The sequence below is a fragment of the Canis lupus genome, chromosome 36 (genome assembly GCF_003254725.2).
Source record: "Canis lupus dingo isolate Sandy chromosome 36, ASM325472v2, whole genome shotgun sequence".
In the NCBI taxonomy this organism is placed as follows: domain Eukaryota; kingdom Metazoa; phylum Chordata; class Mammalia; order Carnivora; family Canidae; genus Canis; species Canis lupus.
In genome coordinates, this window is record NC_064278.1 from 5,979,382 (window position 1) to 5,999,569 (window position 20,188).

At 38.3% G+C, this 20,188-nt stretch overlaps 1 protein-coding gene across 7 annotated transcripts in view; it reads right to left on the bottom strand.

Annotated features, from left to right (window-relative positions):
* Positions 1-9,572: 9,572 nt before the first annotated feature.
* The window catches only part of ITGB6 (integrin subunit beta 6), a 128,898-nt gene continuing 118,282 nt past the window's right edge, over positions 9,573-20,188 (bottom strand). For all 7 annotated transcript variants that reach the window (XM_049106313.1, XM_049106318.1, XM_049106314.1 and 4 more), the window contains 2 exons: positions 17,752-17,918; positions 9,573-11,769 (listed from right to left, as the gene is read on the bottom strand). In XM_049106313.1, coding sequence (XP_048962270.1) covers positions 11,671-11,769; positions 17,752-17,918 — 266 coding nt within the window. In that variant the 3' untranslated portion in view covers positions 9,573-11,670. The remainder of the gene's footprint in view (positions 11,770-17,751; positions 17,919-20,188) is intronic.

The following is a 20,188-nucleotide window of genomic DNA, read 5'->3' on the forward strand; positions in this document are numbered from 1 at the left end:
CAGGTAGTATTAACCCTCCAATTTTGTTCTTTTTCTTTATTTTTTAAGGATTTTTTATTTATTCATGAGAGACACATAAAGAGAGGCAGAGACATAGGCAGAGGGAGAAGCAGGCTCCCTACAGGGAGCCTAGTGTGGGACTCGATCCCAGGACCTCCGGGTCATGACCTGAGTCAAAGGCAGTCGCTCAACCACTGAGCCACCCAAGTGCTGCTTGTTCTTTTTCAAAGTTATTTTGGCATTCTAGATCTTTTGCATTCTCATTTGTATTTTGAAAATAGTTTGTTAGCTTCTACAAAAATCCTGCTGGGATTTGAATTGAAATTGGATTCAATCTGTAAATCAATTTGGGAGAAAGTCATCATAACATTGTTGAGTCGGGATGCCTGAGTGGCTCAGTGGTTGAGCGTCTGCCTTTGGCTCAGGGCGAGATCCTGGGGTCCTGGGATCGAGTCCCACATTGGGGTCTCCACAGGGAGCCTGTGTCTCCCTCTGCCTGTGCCTCTGCCTCACTTTCTGTGTCTCTTATGAATAAATAAATGAAATCTTAAAAAAATAAGAATATTGAGTCTTCTGATCTGTGAATAAGCAATATGTATTCATTTATTTAAAGCTTTAATTTTCTCAATATTTTGTGGCTTTTACATCTTTCATCAGATTTATCTCTGTTTCATATTTTTGATGCTATTGTAAATAGCATTTAAAATTATTTTCAATCTGTAATTTTTGCCAGTTTGTAGAAATACAATTCATTTTTGTATATATTGATCTTGTATCCTGCAGCCTTGCTAAATTCATTTATTCTACTAGCTTTTCATAGGTTACATAGATTTTTCTGCATAGTGAATAAAGACAGTTTTACTTCTTCCTTTCTAATCTGAATGCCTTTTATTTTATATCTTAGCTGATTGTACTAGTTTGAATCTCCAGTACTAGAGGTATAAGTTGAATAGAAATAGTATGAGTGGAAAGCATCCAGTCTTATGCCATTAAGTATGATCTTAACTATAGGGTTTTCATAGATGTCTTTTATCAGCTTCAGGAGGATCTCTTCTATTTTTAATTTGGTGAGAGGTTTTATTAGAAATGGATATTGCATTTGGTCAAATACTTTTTCTGTATATATGAGATGATCATGATTTTCTTTTAGTTTGTTTATATGGTGGATTATTTCATTGATTTTTGTATATTAAATGAACTCTGCATTACTGGACTAAACCCCATTTAGCTATGACATATTTTCCTTTTATGTATTGGATTTGACTTGCTAGTGTTTTGTTTAGAATTTTTTCTGTGTTCATGAGGAATATCGGCTTTAGTTTTCTTGTAATGTCTTTTCTTTTGATATTAGCTTAATGCTGGCTGCAAAGAATGTATTGGGAAGTATTCCCTTTTCTTCAATTTTCTGGAAGCATTTGTGTAGAATTGGTAGGCAATTTCTTCATTAAGCATTTGATGGAATTTATCTTTGAAGCCATCTGGTCCTGGGCTTTTCTTCGTGGGAAGGTTTTTTTGTTTTGTTTTGTGCTTAGAGTGAGCGAGTGAGTGAGGGGATTGCCAACAGAAAGGGGGAGAGAGAATCTCAAACAGGCTCCAGGTTCAGTGTGGAGCCCAAAGTGGGGCTTGATCTCATGACTCTCAGATCATGAACTGATCTGAAATCAAGAGTCGGTTGTTCAACAAACTGAGCCACCCAGGCACCCCTCATTGTGGGACGGTTTTTAATTACGCTTTCAATTTCCTTCACATATAAGGAAACTCAGATTATCTATTTTTTCAAACAATTGTTTTTGTCTTTCAAGGAATTTGTTCATTTCATATAGGTTTTCAAATTTATAGGCATAAAGTTGTTCATAACATTCCCTTATTTATCCATTTAGTGTCTGTAGACCCTATAGTAATATTACCTATCTCATTCCTGCTACTGATAATTTGTGTTTTTTTTTAATTTGTGTTTCTATTTTTCTTTTCCCAATATCTCTAAAGGTTTACCAATTTTATTTATCTTAAAGAAACTTTGGGTGTCATTGATTTTCTCTTTTGTTTTTCTGTATTCTATATCATTGATTTCCACTTTGATATTCATTATTTCTTTTCTTCTGCTTTTTTTTCCCTCTTCTTTTTCTGGTTAAAGTAGAAGCTGAGGTCATTGATTTGTGATTTTTTTTTCTAACATAGTCATTTATTGCTACAAATTTACCCCATGTACTGTTTTAGTGACATCCTACATATTCTGATATATTGTGCTTTTGTTCAGTTTAAAATACTTCCTGATTTTCATTTTGAGTTCTTCTTTGACCCATGGGTTTCTTAGAAGTGTGTCATTTGGTTTCCAAATATTTGCGGATTGACCAGATATCTTTTTGCTATTGATTTCTAATAAAATTCTATTATGGTCAAAGAACATACTTTGTGTGACTTGAGGTTTTCTAAATGTATTGAGATTTGTTTTATGGCCTAGAGTATGGTCTATTTTGCTAAATACTTCATGTGTACTTAAAAAAATAATAGCTTCTGCTGTTGTTGGGTAAAATGTTCTACAACTGTCAATTAGATAAGTTGGGGCTACGTAGGACTCACTTTGTTTGTCTCTTGTGTCTCAGGGATCACTGTCCTTTAATGCCTGATGTCTAGTGTCTTGAAAACCATTGTTTTATGTATTTTGTTTATTTTTGTTGTTGTTACATGTGGGGGAGTAAATCTGGTTTCTGTTGCTTCATCTTTTTCAGAAACAGAAATCTCATCCATTTTTTAGGGATTTTTAAAAAGCAAATCTAAATTTGACCTCCAAACTCTCTTTTGATGAGTAAAAGGAGGAAGCAGGAAATAAAGATTAGCATGAGGAACTCTAGAAATCTGTGCTATAAAATTTTTTTCAATGGTTTATGACTGTTTGGTTTCCCCCAAGGAGTGTTTGTGGTATGTATGTGTGTGTGGAAGTGTGTGCAGTGTTGGTACATGAATGCATTTCATATTTATCTAGAGCACACTTCAGAACCAATGAATAAACTTCAAAAACAAATCAAATCTGGGCAGCCAAATCAGACATAAAATCTTAAAAGCATGTTACTGAAGTCTCTGGGCTAAAATGTTTTAATTGAGGAGAACACTTTAGACCCATACTCTTATACATGATTCTAACACTGGGAATATCAGGTTTTGATCCAATTTCATAGAAAAGATATTTGAAGGACAAGAAGCTACACTAGGCATTCTTACTGAGAAGCTTGGTTAATGGTCTCTGCACTCCACCAGCTGTCCCTCCAGGCAAGGGCACACCTGTGTCCAAAGCTTCCTATTAATTTCTGGGAATATGAGGAAAACAATGACCAGGTCTTTCCTTCACAACTTGCTTTTCCTAGGCTCCATGAAGATCAGTGTTTTCCATTAACACTATCTTTCCTCACACCATACAGTAGAAAATACCATCAATAGTCTTGTGACTTTTTTTAATGGAAATCACGTTCTAGCCCTATTCTAGTTGTCTTCTATCTGTAGATATCCAAATCTTCCTGAATCACTCATTTCAAGATAGTCTCTTGGATTATCTTTACAAGGGGTTGATTATCTCCATTTGTGCTGATTTTTACTGGTTTACTTTCCAAAATAATTTAATTTTCAGCTCTGGGGATGGCACACTTCCTCTTTGTGGGCTGGATAAAGTTATGCCATGCATAAACCCGATCACCGAGACTTTGTGCACCATCCTGCTCACTCCAGTGTGATGAAATACTCTGCCTCCTGGATTTTCCCTGGTCCTTTGCCTTTAATTGTATTCCCTGAGGTGATTGTGTGACTCACCTATGTGAGCTGCAGAAAACCTGTGTGTCTCTTTTTACTAAATCTTTCTGTGTTTTGACTTGCACTTTCTATTCAGGCAAATTCCTGTTTGTTAGTAAAAGCAATTATTTTCAAGAAAGGCTAGGCCCAAAACTGAACTGGTCTTGGCTTGTTAGCTCAAGTTTCTTAAAAAACAAAATCTGAAATCTGTCACTTGTGTTTGTTATTTGTCATAAATAGTTGTGGCCTTATTATTTCCATTAGTCGTCTTAATTTTGCCTGTAGGTCCTCGTGACCTACATCATTCTTCTACTCCTTTCCTTGTTTTCCCATCGCCTTCCTATTTCTAAGAAAAACCTGTAATTTGTTTTGTGGCCTGTCCCTCTGGGAGGAGGGACTAGGGAAAAGACTAAGATACTTTACTGTGAAATTATTCTTAGAGCTGAGCAATGACCTTTAAGGGCCACAAATATTAATTTGAGAAGTGTTGCTTTAAGTGATTTTCCATTCTTTTATATCCATATCAAATATGTCTATTCTTTGCATCCCAAACCTGAGTGTCAGCACCCAAGGGATATGAATAAATCTTTTTAACATTTTTTAGTATTATTATTATTTTTTTAGATGGCGGAAGGGCAGAGGAAGAGGGAGAGAGAGAATCTTAAGCAGGCTCCATGCCCAGTGCGGAGTCTGTCACAGGGCTCGATTTCACAACTGTGAGATCATGACCTGAAATCAAGAGTCAGATGCTTAATAACCAACTGAGCCACCCAGGCGATCCCACATCTTTTTAACATTTAGACTTAAATTTTGTTGGCTGTATTCCTCACCATGATACCTGGAAGTCTTCAGGGACCCCCTTCTGAAGTTTAAACTCACCTCTGGTGTCCGGAAATCCCTGGGGGTGCCTTACATGCCCTATGGCAACTTCTTGGTACTTCTTCTCCATGGCACCACACCCAGGCCCAGAACACTGCTCCACATTCCACCACCTAAGCTGACTGAGCACTTGCCTCCAGGCCCAATCTCCCATCACCCACTATGGTCCTGGCTGCTGCCTGTCTCTAGGTCTCGGTTCAACCTGCAGCCCTGGCAGGTATCTACTCCATTGCTGCCACTCACCTCCACTCGACAGCCTGATGCTCTGCTTTCTGAGCCAATAGAGCCCATCTTCCTTTAGTCATTTGCAAGCAATTCCTCTTTTGTGTGTTCCACTCTTTCCAAAGGGGCCCCACAATAGAGTTGCCTTGGCCCCAGGAGTTCACAGGTCAGACTTCAGTTTATATGGACTTCTTTTAAGGGCTCATTTAAGAAGCTGTTACTACATTTACCCAGAAACAATATTCTTGTCTTACACTTCAACCCTTATTCTGAGCTAATTCATTGTATCAGAGACCCTTCTATGTTATTCTTTTCATGCACTTCATGGTTCTCCCTTAAAATTTGTCTTCAGTGTACATACATAGACCCCAGCCTTGGATACTCTACTTTTTCCAAGAGGGTGATTATTGGAGGAACTCAGTTAATGAAAAAGAACTAAAATTTACTGAACATTTATTAAGCAAATATGTCAAATTCTTTAATATGTTATTTCATTTAATTCTCACAAGAACCTCAGGAAAATATGAGGAATATATGCAATAATGATACAACACAGAACCAGTTGAGGACAGGAGTGTCTATCAGATTGTTAGCTCTTCCCTGTGAACTTCTCAGCAGGTGAGGTTAAGACACATATATTCACATCCTGTTAAATCTGAGCCTAAATCTGAGCCTAGGATATTAAATGGAAGCTTTGTGTGTGAAGAAACTATAAAAATGATAATGTGTGCTTTCCTGTGTCCATCTGGAACTGGAGCCATTTTCAGAGTTTGGAATGAAACAGAATTATATTGAAGCATGAATTCGTTATCTTTTATTTTTTTTAAAAGATTTTATTTATTTATTCATGAGAGACACAGAGAGAGAGAGGTAGAGACACAGGCAGAGGGAGAAGCAGGCTCCATGCAGGGAGCCCAATGCAGGACTCAATCCCGGGACCCCATGATCACTCCCTGGGCTGAAGGCAGGCGCCAAACCGCTGAGCCACCCAGGAATCCTTGAATTAGTTATCTTTTAAAATGAATAGTAGTTTTGATTAAATCAAACAATGAGTGAACATGATCAAAAAAGCTTCGGAGAAAAACATTGTACATTTTCTTTTTTGCCTCTATGACAAATTCATGTTTTATTTTGCTCAGTGCTTTTAAACTTTTATATAGTTTAATTCTCCAATTCCATCTTCTCAGTAAAAAAGTTTCTAAAAACTGACACATTTCCTGAAATCAATGACATAGACATTTAATACACTGAAACTATGCAAAATACATGTAACAGCTACTTATCTTAATTTTCATGATCCCAGGGCAGGGTTTATGCTATTTATGATCTCTGTGACCCAGTTTTCTCATCTGTAAAATAGGAGGTACTAATAATACCATACCATCTGAATAAGTTAGCATATATAAAGCACTTGGAACAGTAGATGTTACCAATTTTTATTAGCAATGCAAGCTATTAAATGATAGTAAGACACATCTATTAAAATAAGAAACAATAGATACATCTATAAATAGTAATAGATATAAATAAATAATAATAGGTACAAATAAATCTAGTAACATCTACCTATTAAAATAAGAAAGAAATATGTATGTGTATTTATAAATGTACTATATATATAGCTACATATAGTAAAATATGCAAACAAAAAATTGTTCAACAGGAAGATTTTTTAATAACATACGCATACACACACACTTATATTAGGTGTAGCAAAGCAACCTGGATGAAAAAAATTAACCTAGTGACTTTCTCCCCAATTATTGACAAACAATGGAGTTTCATGATGCATCATCTTTCCATGTTGACCTGAAATAGGATTGGGTGCTATGCAACAACCATGAATGTAAATACATTTCAGGCTGAAAAAACAAAACAATTTGAGCAGTAAGTTTCCTTATAAAACATACACCTAGAAATTGCAAAGGCCAGGTTGAAATTTCCAACTGAACTTGAGCTGAGCCTCCATGAGGTTTGTAAAGTCTTGAAGTTGTTAATGACACCGAAGAGCAGGTTTGGGTCCAACCTGTGCCTTTCAGTGCCCAGTGCCTCTCCCAGGGCCTATTCCCAGTGCCCAGTGCCTCTCCCAGGGCCTACCCCCAGGACAGGTTTACAGAATGAAAACCCCTGAGATACTTGTGTTGCTCTCTCTTTGCTGGTTGTGCAGCCAAATGGGAGAGAACAGAGGATGAAGTTTTGATTCATATTTGAATATCTCCAAGGCATGGGGAAGCAGCATTTAACCTTGCTGTGATCCATGAACCAAAGAAATTAATGCCTCGGCCCAAGCTTTAGGACTATGTGGTTGCTGCCCAACCACTGGCTGCAGAAGTCTCATTCAGAACTCTGCTCGTTTAGTACTAGAGTATCCAAGCCCGACTGACTTTTTTTTTAAGATTTTATTTATTTATTCATGAAAGACACACAGAGAGAGGCAGAGTCATAGGCAGAAGGAGAAGCAGTTTTCCCATGAGGAGTCCAATGTGAGACTCGATCCCAAGACCCGTGATCAAGACCTGATCCAAAGGCAGATGCTCAACCACTGAGCCACCCAAGTGCCCCCCACAACAGACCTTTAAAAGAGCCACTGTGAAATCTCAAACTTAACTTGCCTTGCTTTTTAGTTGTGTTGACTTGAGTCTGCTGCAGAGTAATAAAATTTAACAGAAGGGAGAATGTTTATCACATTTCGTTCAGTACCTATTTCTCATTCCCTCTGCATAAGGATTTTTTTTCCCACTTAGATTTCCATAAAACGAAGATGACACAAAATTGTTATGACTCATTAAGATTTAAATAAATTTACTCTTTTGAGAGGTCAGCGTTCTCCTATAGTTAAAGACTGTTATTGGTAGGATAGCTTCTCCAGTACTGGAAGTACCTTGAAGGACTGTGGAGAGGTGAAGGAGAGAGCAAATCAGAAGACCGTGGGTTGCTTTGAGCGCTGCCCTTTGCCATTTGGAGGGTTTCACAGGGTGTTTCAGGGCACGATTGTTTCTGATGTTGAAGAGTCTTAAAGGGGAAACCTGAACCAGATTAAAACACGTGACTTCTCAGCCAAAACCCCTACGGAGCTAGGTCTTCCCACTAGGAAACCCCACAGGCGGCCTGAGTCAAGGGAATAGCAGCCTCAGAAGAATGAGTAGATTTAAAATGAACAGCCAATCACCCCCACTCCCATATATCTCATTCTCAGCATCAACCATACATAGTTGCTGCCCCAAAGACTTTTTCTTCCCACTTCCCAAACTTTCCAATCTTTCCTGGCTCTCCCCCAAGCCCAGCCAGGTAAACTTTTGTTTTTTTACTCTCCCTCCCCTGGTTTAGTTAGTGCCTAACTGTTCAGAGCAACTTAGCCTTGCATTCTTTTTTTAAAACTTCTGTCTTATTACCCAGATCCAGTAGGCACTCTGACTTGGGCACAGGAGTTGCTGTGGTCCCCCAGTCCCCAAGGAGTTGGGTGGAAGATGGGGCTTTACGATTAAGGGAACTGTGTGAGTTGGTGCTGGGTTGACTACTGGCTTAGACCTAGGGCACAGATGGGGACAAGTGGATCTGGGATGTGCATACCCCAATATCATATATTCATTTGTTTACTACCTTCTCCCCCACTAGAGAGCATAAGAACTGCTTATTTGGTTCATTTCTGGATCCCTAATCATAAGAACAATGTCTGGCCTTTACTAGGCACTCAGTAATATTGACTGAAGGAATTTATTGGGCATCTACTCTGTAATAAGTGCTGAAAGAGACAGGCACTGCCACCATGTTGCAGATGGAAAAACTAAGGCGAAAAGTGATTCTCGCAATGCTATTAAAAATGGGAACAGTTTCTGAATCTCCAGATATCCAGCTTTCTTCTACAACAAACAGTTTGTTTCAGAGTATAAATACTCTTGACTTACCCTGCCCTTTTGCAAAGAAAGAAAAGGACTTCTTCTCAGCTGGCTCCTTTTGTAAGAAGTGGTTTCTCTCTGCTTAATTTTGGAAAATGAGCATGGCACCATAGAATTTACCAAATGGATGTCCAGCAAAGTAGCACCGTCCAACTATATTGGTTGGCTAGGGCTGTCATAACAAAATATCAGAGTGGAGGGCTCGAGCAATGGAAATGTATTTTCTCACAATTTTGGAGGCCAGAAGGCCCAGATTAAGGTGCTGGCAGGGCTGCTTGCTTCCAAGGCCTTTCTCTTTGGTTTGTAGATGGCTTTCCACTCTCTATGGCATCCCATGGTTGTCCCTTTGTGCACATCTGTGTTCTAATCCCCTCTTCGTATAAGGACACCAATCATATTGGACTAAGACCCAACCTAAAATTGTGTCACCACATTTTAATTTAATTACCTTTTAAAAGACCTTATCTCCTAATTCAATCATATTCTGAGGTACTGAGGGGTTAGAACTCCAGTATGCAAGTAGAATAAGACCATAATTCAGCCCATAACACTAATCCTGATTTTACAATATCCCAGCCTCTTTTAAAAAAACTTGTATGTGGGTATTGTAACCATGCAGCAAACTGCAGCCTGTTCCTTTCTGTCTCCTCCCTTTGGTGGCTACCTCTTTCTGTTCTTCCCTTTGGCCCCAGAATGGGACCAGTGGGGTGGTCAGAGCAGGTCACACAGGGACCCGGAAACCCAAGAAGAGGGTTTTGTACCTAGTAGATGAAAGGAATTATTATCCATCTAAGGTTTATTGTTTAAATTACCATGTTTATTTATGTCAACACAAAATACTGTAAGACAACTTACAAAAAAAAAAAAACATTTATCTTCATGTAATATAACTCTTCAGTGAACAGAAGTAGTACCGTTAATGTTTTGGCCTTTTCAAGGTCCAGCCTTGGGTCAAAACAGTATTCAGAGAAATAGCAGATTCTTCTCTACCTTCCCCCAATATACACACAAAGGAAACTCATATTTTCTAGAATCTCATTCTAGTAATAATAAAAAAATCACATGTAGAGGTGAATACTACTGTTGTGTCACCACTATTGCAACTTCCTTGTTGCTATAGATGTTCCCCAGACCCTGGGCTTCAGTCAGGAGCACAGGGGGTACATCTGCCCTTCAGGTTTCCAAGGTGATTGTTTAGTAATTCTTTTAGGATAGCTGTGTATTCCCCAAGTGTCTGATTTACCTGAGCTGTTTAGAAACCAGAAAAGAAATGTCTCCAAGCAATCAAATCTATACAGATCTGTTCAGTAGAATTGAAGAAACTTATCGTAGGTTCTGTGCCAACTCAATGGATACATTTGAAGCCTCCATTACATAATGAACTATTCACCTAGTGAAAGGTTTCCCATGACAATTTACTCAAAGGTGATGAACACTGCACAAAAGTACAAGACCTCACCTCTGCTCCAGTAGTTTAAATGCTATTTTAGTCTCACGACATTTTCAAACAAATGATAGTTATCACTTAACGAACCAAATCTTTCCATCATTTCACATAGAAAAAAGAGTCAGTCTCATACTGTGGAGAGAAGAAATAGCTCTGGAGCTGGAATATCTGGATTCTGGACCAGTTCTTCTACTCAGTGTCTGAGGCTTAGCTTCCTTACGAACATCAAATAAATGGTAGCACTCTGTGAAGCAGTACTAATAAGAAATAATATTCTATGGAGTCCATCTCTTCAATCAATCTATGGATCCTTAATTATCCACATGTAATTTGCGAGTAAAATCTTACTCTTTAAAGTAAAGATACAATGCATAGTCACCATATGCAGCTGAAATGTGCAAGTGAAGTTATATAAACGGAAACGAATATGAATAGAAAGCCTATTTTTCATGAGATACTGTACTCTTGCTGTGTTTGCTTTAACGCCATTTAAAATGTTATTCTGTTTAACCCATGTTCCTTTTGCATTATTGGAGCTCTTTTTGATTAAACTATCTAACCACTTAAAGTAATTTTTAATAAGAAATTAAAACTTAAAAAAAAAAAGAAATTAAAACTTTCATATGACATTTCCAGGGTTTAGATGGCTATGAAACTAAGTAAAATGGATTGAGAAATATGGGAGCAGTATGGTTTGGAAACTCAGGGTAAGGAGGGAACTTGAGTATAGAAATTTCTTCTTCAGATAATTAAAAATAATCTAGACTAGGTATTTTTGTTTTTACTGGTAACTTTCTAATTTATTTTTTAACTTTATAATGTATAAATTACTTCTTCTTTTTATAAAATACTTGTTTGTGTTCCCAACTTTAGGTACACGCAAATCCACAGAAATTATTAACATTTACTATGTTTGGGACGTCTTTAGAAGAATTGTATCCTCACAGTTGAAGTAAAAGTCAGTATCTCATTTTTCATAGATTTTTAAAATAATGCTCCTTTAGGAAAGGGCAGATTTACTAAAAGTTTAGAATTAATTCAGGAGTGTGATTATTTAATATGAGCATATGGACTTTGTGACTTTGCTGAGACAAAGACTTTAGGTAGCTATATTCCTGCAACAAATGAGATTCTAATTTCAAACATTTTTCAAATGCAAATCAGGCCCCCATGTGTCATTTTGATGATTTTTTGAGGCATTAATGCAACAGAGTTAGTATTCCTCAATGATCCCCAAAGTCACCCCTTTGCTAAGGATATTTCTCTTCCTGATTATTTTGAACCTGCCAACACAGTCTCTAACCTTCATACAGACAATGACTGATCTCCAAATGACCTATTATTATCTTAAAGCAACCTCGTTTTGGAGCAACAAAAAAAGAAAAATTAAATAGTGCATTAACATTTCATATCAGTGAAGCAGACTTTTTCATGCATGAAGTAGTTCTATCCATCTGTGGAAAGGTCCATCTTTTGTTTTTCCCTGTGTTTATAGGTTACATTTTTAAAGGTACTGGTGGAGCCTCTGTATAGTGGATTCGTTCCCTAAAAAAAAAAAAAGAAAGAAAGAAAGAAAGAAAGAAAGATTCAAATGAAAGTAGATATCTATTATTACATGGTTTTACTATATTTAAATCATTTCTTGTACATTACAAACTAAAGAAGAGAGTCAGGCTCAAGCTTGGAAGCCATTTGAATAATTTTGATTAATGTCATATATCATACTCTTAGCATTTTAAAATTTACACATCTTCATTTAATTTTTTAATACGCAGAACCAGTGCCTTATGTGTATCATAAAAATCTTACCCTGTTTGGAAACACACTAATTTATGGATAGAAAACAAGACTTTGGCTGTTTTACACGCTGCTGTTTTACCAGTGTTGAAAGAAGTGCCTAGCCAACAGCAGGTACTCAGTATTTACTGAATGAATAAATGAACCAATAAGTGCCCCCAACATGAAATATAAAGTAAAAAAAAGTAAGAAAAAAAAAAGAGAGAGAGAGAGAGAAAAGTGAACATGTAGAAACGTACAAAGATGAATGACCTAGTATCTGCCTTTAAGAGATGTGTTACTGGTGAGAGGCACCACACAAGAGCACTGATAATCTTGCTGAAATGAGATCAAAATTCAGGAGAAACACTGAACTGCTTGGGGGAAGTAAGGAAAGGTCCCTAGGACAGTGAACATCTGCTCCAGATGGTAAAACAATTCGGTGGCATTTGCTTACTAGGGAAGAGCAGTGTGTGAGATGCAGAGTTACAGGGCAGTAGCGTGTGGGTCATGGGGCTCAAGAAGAAGGGCAGGTCCCAAGGCAGGTCGGGCAAGAAGGCTTTGCCTTTGGGGCAGTGCAGAGGAGTTGTGCCAGTCTGGGGAATTCAGCTGTGCCCTTCAGGTTGTAGATGCGTTTCCAGGTGCCATCACCAGGACCAGCAGGACCAAGTCTCTGTAGGTGTTTAAAGAAACACCAAGCTTGATCCTCCAATTTCTCTACTTTGGTTGAATTGTTCCAGCCCGGCTCAAGATGCTTGGAGAGAGTGCAGGTTTCTTCTCTCCCACTTTCTGAGGTTGGCCCCACAGGTATTAATATCAGACAGCCTGGGGTCAAACACAGCCTCCACCACATGACCTCATTTAAGCAATTCCGAGTCGTGGTGTCCTCACTCATAGGAGGCATTACCAAGGTGCCTACCTCATCCATGAAATACTTTAGCAAAGACCCCGGCCCATATTGAGTGCTCAATAAACGCTGCCTCTTCTTATTAGTTCTTATTTATACCTCTTCTTCTCATTTGGAATTTCCTTTTTAAGTTTTTGGAGAGGGTTAGAAAGAATTTTTTCTCCTGGAGCTTTCACATTTAATATTTCCAAGCCTATTTCTGCTTGTAAATGAAGTCTAGGTACCACCAATGATCTTCCAAATCACTAAATCTTATATTTGGTCTCCTTATCCCATGAACTGTAGAGATGTCAGCAAGTTCTAGACGTAGACTTCAAAAACACAATTATATTTGCTTTCCTGAAACGTTTCTCACTGTTCTCAGACGAACTGAATAAAACTGAAAAACATTCCCAGGCATCTCCCACTTGTCACCCTTGGATTTGCTGCAGTATCTTTATTTTGAGGAGGAATCACACGTGCACTTGCTATTTCTGTGTGGCCCAGAGCCAGTGGCCTGACCTCTGACTGAGTAACATGTTACCTTTGTTCATGTGCCTTCAGAGAGAGATGCTATCTCAGTAATGAGGCCAAATAGAAAAGAGGCTCCTTGGTGGTAGAGGATAAGTGAAGTGCTTCTTCTAGTGAAGACAACCTGGATAATTCTGAGGACCCTCCAGTCCTGATTTAGTCCTGCTGCCATAGGAACTTGGAACTGGGGGCACCTGGGTAGCTCAGTGGTTGAGTGTCTGCCTTCAGCTCAAGTCGTGATCCCAGGGTGCAGGGATCGAGTCCCTCATCGGGCTCCCTGCTGAGAGCCTCCTGCTGCCTCTGCCTGTGTCTCTGCCTCTCTCTGTGTATCTCTCATGAATAAATAAAATCTTAAAAAAAAAAGAACTTGGAATTTGGAGAGTGAGGGGCAAACTGATGTGGTCTTACGTGTGTGTAGAATCTCATTTGGAAACAAAAATCATGTATGAATGCTATTAAGTTTAAAAGATGATAAGCTATTAAGTTTAAGTTGGTTTCAAAAAAAATAAAGGACTCTGCTAAAGTGGAAAAATGGCAAAAATAAGTGCAGGCTGGAGATGACAAGTGGAGCATTGTTCCGGGGGAAGAGGGAGTCTTAGGGAAGAGAAAAAAATACTCTGAAAGAGTAAATGGAGTTATGAGCAGGGCCAGCTTAGATCTTTGTAGGACCAGGAACTCTTTTGTGGGCCCCATCCCTTATCATGTCAAACATTAAAATGTGGGGCTTCTAGGTGATTCGGTCAGTCTAGCGTCCAACTCGTGGTTTCAGCTCAGGTCAGGATTGTAATATCGAGCCCCGCATTGGGCTCTGCACTCAGCTCAGAGTCTGCTTGAGATTCTCTCCCTTTCTCTCCCTCCCTCCCCCTCTGCCCCTCTCCTCATGCTGTCTCTCTCTCTCTCAAATAAATAAGCAAACATATTAAAATGAGCCCACATTCTGCACTAAGTATAATTTATATGCACTATAAAGGAAGTGACTTAAGTTGCAATTTACTGAACACATGATGTTATTTTGTAGACATTTAGTTGAATGTTAATTTTGATTGGGCAGTTTTCATTCCGTATTTTGAAGCAACTTTATTCAGGTCTACAATATTTGGGAGGTCTCTTGCAAAGCTAGTTGTAGGGCCTGGGCATGCTGATACGGGGTGATGGGTGAAGCAAGACCCTACCGTAGTAGGAGGGTAAGGTGGGATTTTAAAGGTGGAGAAAGAGCGAGTATGTTTTGCTGGGAGGCAGTCCTGTTTCTTGCCCTCAGCTGATAATCTGAACTCAGGAAAAGGTTTTGTTGTCAGGAAAAAGAGTGGCAATGTCTAGTACTGCCTCCTCTAGTGCCATGTGAGTAGCAACTTCTCTACAGAGGATTTCTAGCTGAGACACAGGCTTGGGTCTCCATTTCAGATAGGTCTGAATTCTTTCACTATTTAGACAAGGTTGGGTTTCACCCCAAAATCTGAGGTGACCAGACTGATTTCCCCAGGAGTCTGGGGGGTGCTAATTTAGGCTGCAGATTCTGTAAAGGCAAAGGCACACTTTTGGAGCTTGAAAAGTGGTAATAAGAAAGTTCTCTGTCATGACCCACAGCTCTCTTAATGATTGCCTAACTGCCAAATGCAGGCCTGATTTGCTTAGCACAGTACAAAATCAATCCATGACTGCAAGAAATGTCAGACTGAACATTTTTTGCCTCTAGTTAATGACTTGTCATCCTAGAAAAAATGTCTAATCAAAGATGAATTTAAATATCTTCCCTTTGTGTTTTCATAAAGAATATGGATGGTGAGGTTATTTTTAAAAGTATGATAAAAGGTAACCTTTCTTTATGTCTGTGATGAAATGTTTCAAGAGGCAAGAAACAAAGCGCTTTCTTGTCCTGAGCTCTGTCACCTTTGGAGTCCGATGGAGGCCTATGGGTCAGGAGAGTCAACTACCCCATCAACTCTGGAGGTCCCCTGGGGTTTGAAGACCAGCCAAATTCAGTTCTTCAAGAAGAAACAGGTTTTAGATTTCAAATGGAACCAAAATGAGAACCCCAAAAGGATGTACTGAGTAACATTTTATTTCAATAGGATGTGTTAGTGAAATTTGAATAGAATTATTTGAATTAAACCTCGTTTACATCCAAGTGAATAATTATTACTCAGTTATTATCTAGTCAAGAACATCAAATATTTGTTATTCAAAGAAACTCGATTTAGCAAGGGAATAATATTTTTCATTTATAATTTTATCTGTTTAGTGCATATTTTTGTTCCATTTTAGATGAAGAAACAGTAAAAATTCAGCATTTGAATTTCAGTCATGTTCTACATCCTGAGGGAAAACAATGCATGTTTTAGGGAAATTAACTGTTAATTAAAATGTTATTTTAAAGATATTAATCATTTGTCAGTATTCATGCCTTTGTATGAGAACATTAAAATGTGCTAGTTAGTAGATACACATCACATAATTGTCCAAGTACTTGTTTGCAGGACACCTGCTTATTATTTCTAGAAAGGTCAAGACTGTTCTTGGAAGGGACTGCAATAAGGTTTTCAGCTCCACCATGGACCAATCCTTTGGGAAGTCTCTTAATTTCTCTGAGTCTCAATTTCCTTACATTGAGAATGGGATTATTCCAACTGCTTCACAGGGATGGCATTGTTCAACCAACCATTGCTATGTGTTGTGTTAACTTAACCATATTCTTTTGACTGATTGCCCTTTTTACCATTGCCAAGCATTTGCTTGACAGTTGGTAGAAGTTAAAAACATCTATGACCAGGGGATCAGGTGAAGTTAACTGACCCAACACTTTAGCCTCATAATACTATGTTCTAAGTCACCCAACTAACGTCTCAGGTTACGTTTTACCTGTTAGGAATGGATAAATTATATCCTCATTGCAAATCCAAATTTACTTTCCTAGAGGGCTTTATTTAATTATGAAAAATTCATTCATACACAAAAGAAGAGGAAAGCTGTATAACAAATCTCTATAGACCCATCACTTGGATTCAATGATTATCAAGATTTTGCTGCACTCACTTTACGATTCCCCTCTCTCTTTTGGCTGAATTATTTCAAAGCAAACCAAACCTTCAATTTTCCTTTCACTCCAAAATATGGATATTTTGTAGCAAAGTCATCCTGCCATTATCCTACCTAGTCAAATTAATCATAATTCCTTGCTATCATTCTAATATTTACTCTATATTATCCTTTTTCCAGTTGTCCAAGAAATATATTTTTACAGCTAGACTGTTCAAATCAGGATCAAAACAAGATCCATGCATTGAATTTGCTTGCTGTGTCTAAAGACATTTTTAGCAGGAAGATGAAGTAGATGAAAATTTCATTGTCCATTGCCCTGCACCACATGTTAGAGTTACTTCAAAATAACGGCATAAGATATTGACATCTCTCATCAGGATAAATTTATCCAAAACATAAATTCCATTTGCTTTAAGAAATGAATATTTTACTATATACTTAGAGAAAAAAGTGTTAACATCAATTTATTTGGGCAGATGAACCCAAAGGAGCATTGTGTTTGTCTGTATATTCTCCAGTGAAATCACTGTTTTTAGAATCAGCAATGTAAGATAATTGCTATTAGATAGCTGGGCACACCATTAGGGATAGAAAGATGAAATTAAAACCATGAAATTGTTTCTATGGCCCTCTAGAAATGTAATTATCTGCCCTGTAGAAAAGAAACACAGAAAATTGGAGTCCTGTGTTTGTCTACTGTGAGGAGGAGACACATAAATTATATCTATCGAGTACGCATATTTAAAAGTTGACACTTTTTTGGTATTTTTCAGGTATGTGTTTAAAATTTGTTATTCAGAAGAACAAACTGGATGGTATTTAAAAAGTCTCAATTTGGCACTGTAACCTATTATAAGTAATGAGTAGTTCTATGGAAATTGGCATGAACTGTCATATTAGTCATGAACGTTATTCCGTTGCCTATAACACAACCAGCTTATGGAAGTGTTTAGATATAACACCTATGCTTTATCAAATGGGGTCTGAATGATCCTCCTGATGATGAAGATTAAATGTATTTCCTTGATGTCCCTATACAGCTACACTTCAGAGTAGAGGAAATTCCTACTGCACTGAGAGACACTGTATATGCGATGAGCACTGTCTAGGCCCCAGAAAATGGACAGAGGTTCCTTTGTCCCCAAAGCAGATAATAAATCAAAGCTGTTAGGGACACAGTGAGAGGAGTAGGGAAAGAACATGACATTCTCACTCTCTTTTAGAGCAGAAGAAGACATCCGTCGCTTCCACAAGTCACTTTCTCCCCTGGACAAGGAACAGCCCTTGTGTTTACATACCGTTTGCCACTTGGCCTTTGACCGTTCTGCTTCAAATTTGGCAACTTCTTTACGATCATGAAATGACACCAACAGCTTCCAAATGCACAGCAGGACAACCCCAATGAGAAGAATGGCCAGTGAAACCCCCAACATAATCATGGGAATGTTTGGGGGCTTTGGACAGTCTGTGGAAAAAAAGAAAATTACATTAGGAAGAGGTATAATTGGGGTATCTGGGCAGCTCAAACAGTTGAGTATCTGGCTCTTGGTCTTAGCTCAGGTCTCAATCTCAGGGTCATGAGTTCAAGCCCTGTGTTGGGCTTCAAGCTGGGCATGGAGCCAACTTAAGAAAAAGAAAAGGATGGTGTAATAAATATTGTGATGTAGAGAAAACAGTTCTCATTAAATTTTTCAACCATAGTTTTTCCAGTAGAAGGAAAATAGTAACACGTTTTATTTTGCTGAATTAAAAGAAAAATGAGTTCCTTGTTGAAGGAGATAGTCCTGTATAGTAGAACAAAAGTTGGAGTTTGGTTATTTAAAGCAAATGGATATATACTTGAATGGCTGACTCAAAAAGAGTTGCAATCCCAAGAATGAAAATTAATACACACAGAATATATATATAGGATCATGAAAAAAGACTAGTTTAATTACTAAAAACGATCTCTTTTGGGTACATGATAGAATAGAAATGAAATTTGTGAATATGCTCATTTACACACACACACACAATATTAGTTTTTCATGGATTTCCTTGAAACATGAACTGCCCGGGAGATTATATTCAAACTGCTATGAAACCCACCCCTTGAGAAGTTTACTACGTGCTTTGTTTTTTGTTTTGTTTTGTTTTGTTTTAAGCAGATGGAGGACAATGATGGCTTTTAGTTTTATTTAACATGAATGCAGTGCTCTGGTGTCCTGGATAGTTCCTGGACTGGGGTCAGGAGAGGTGGGTTCAATTCCCATCCGATGCACAGTAGCTGTCTGATATACATCAAGTCCCATGATTTCTCTGAGCCCCAGGATCCTTATCCATCAGACAAAGGTGTGGCACTCCAGCATTCCCTTAACTTCCCTGAGGATAAGATTGAGCTCAGGTGCTCATGCTTATTAAACTCCCAGCTTCCTAGATCCCTCCCCAGAGATTCTGATTCAGTGGGTCTTAGATGGAGACACGGATTTTTTTTATTATTAAAAATATACCAAGTGATGCTTATCTTCAGGGAAGTTTGGGGAACTAGATGTATCGTCCCTTCAACTTGAACATTCTATTATTTTGACTCTATTGATGATATTAATATAATTTCACAATTATACAGTGCTTTCCTTCACTGACAGCAGAATGACTAATAATTCTTGCAATATGCCTGGGAGACGATACATTTCTTAATGAAACATTATAATTAAGCTCTCCCCTTGCTTTCATGAGAAAAAAAAATCCCACATAAAAATTATCATTAAATATCTGCCTCCCTCTGCAAGAAGTGAGGCAAATCTGTGGTATCTGGGGAGGAAATGAATCATGCTTAGTTTATCCTAACTCTTATTGCTTTTAGATATTTAATAAGGAGAGTTATACACACAGGTCTAGTCATGCTGCTTTCAAGGTAAGAATCTGTAAGTGATCTGAATTTGAGCAGGACTAATGACCGCACAACAGCATGATGCCTGGCCTCACACGCTTTTGTTCTTTGGATAAAAAAAAAAAACATGTAAGGAGATTATGCAGAAATAAGTAAAAGGAGCTAATGAAATAGTTACTATAGTATGAAGATCTAAAGACTGTTTCCAGCATAGCAAATGAACCATGGTTTCTTCTAAGGTGGTAGCAACAGTCCTGCAAAGAAAGTGGCAGCTCTGTGTCAGGGAGAATATGTGCTGGCTACATCTTTGACTACAAAATGTCTGGGGTGGGGCGTAGCATGTTCTTGCAGGAAGCAAGATGAAGCTTGCTAAGACCCTGCAGCCAGACTGTGAATTAGGAGGACGCTCCAGTAGAGAATAAATAAAGAAGGAACAGGCATGGCCCAGCAGAGATCATTTTTTAAGAACTTAGAGTATTATACGTTGGGAATACGTATTACGTGAGAAATTATGTGTTTCTCAAGAAAAGATTTTGGCCCAAGTACCAGAGCAGGTTATTATACAATAGAAATGTCCACTGTTTATACTCTCTTTGGTATTTCCTGAGATGCTCAGACTGATGGCAGTGGAGAGAAGGTGGGACAAGAGGGCCATCGTCATCACTGTGTGCAGCGTTGCCTGTGGAGTCCTGGCCAGTGCCAGCTAGTTCTTTTTTTTTTTTTTAAGATTGTATTTATTTATTAATGAGGGGGAGAGACAGAGAGAGAGAGAGAGAGAGAGAGAGAATGGCAGAGACACAGGCAGAGGGAGAAGCAGGCTCCACACAGGGAGCCCAACGTAGGACTCGATCCCAGGTCTCCAGGAT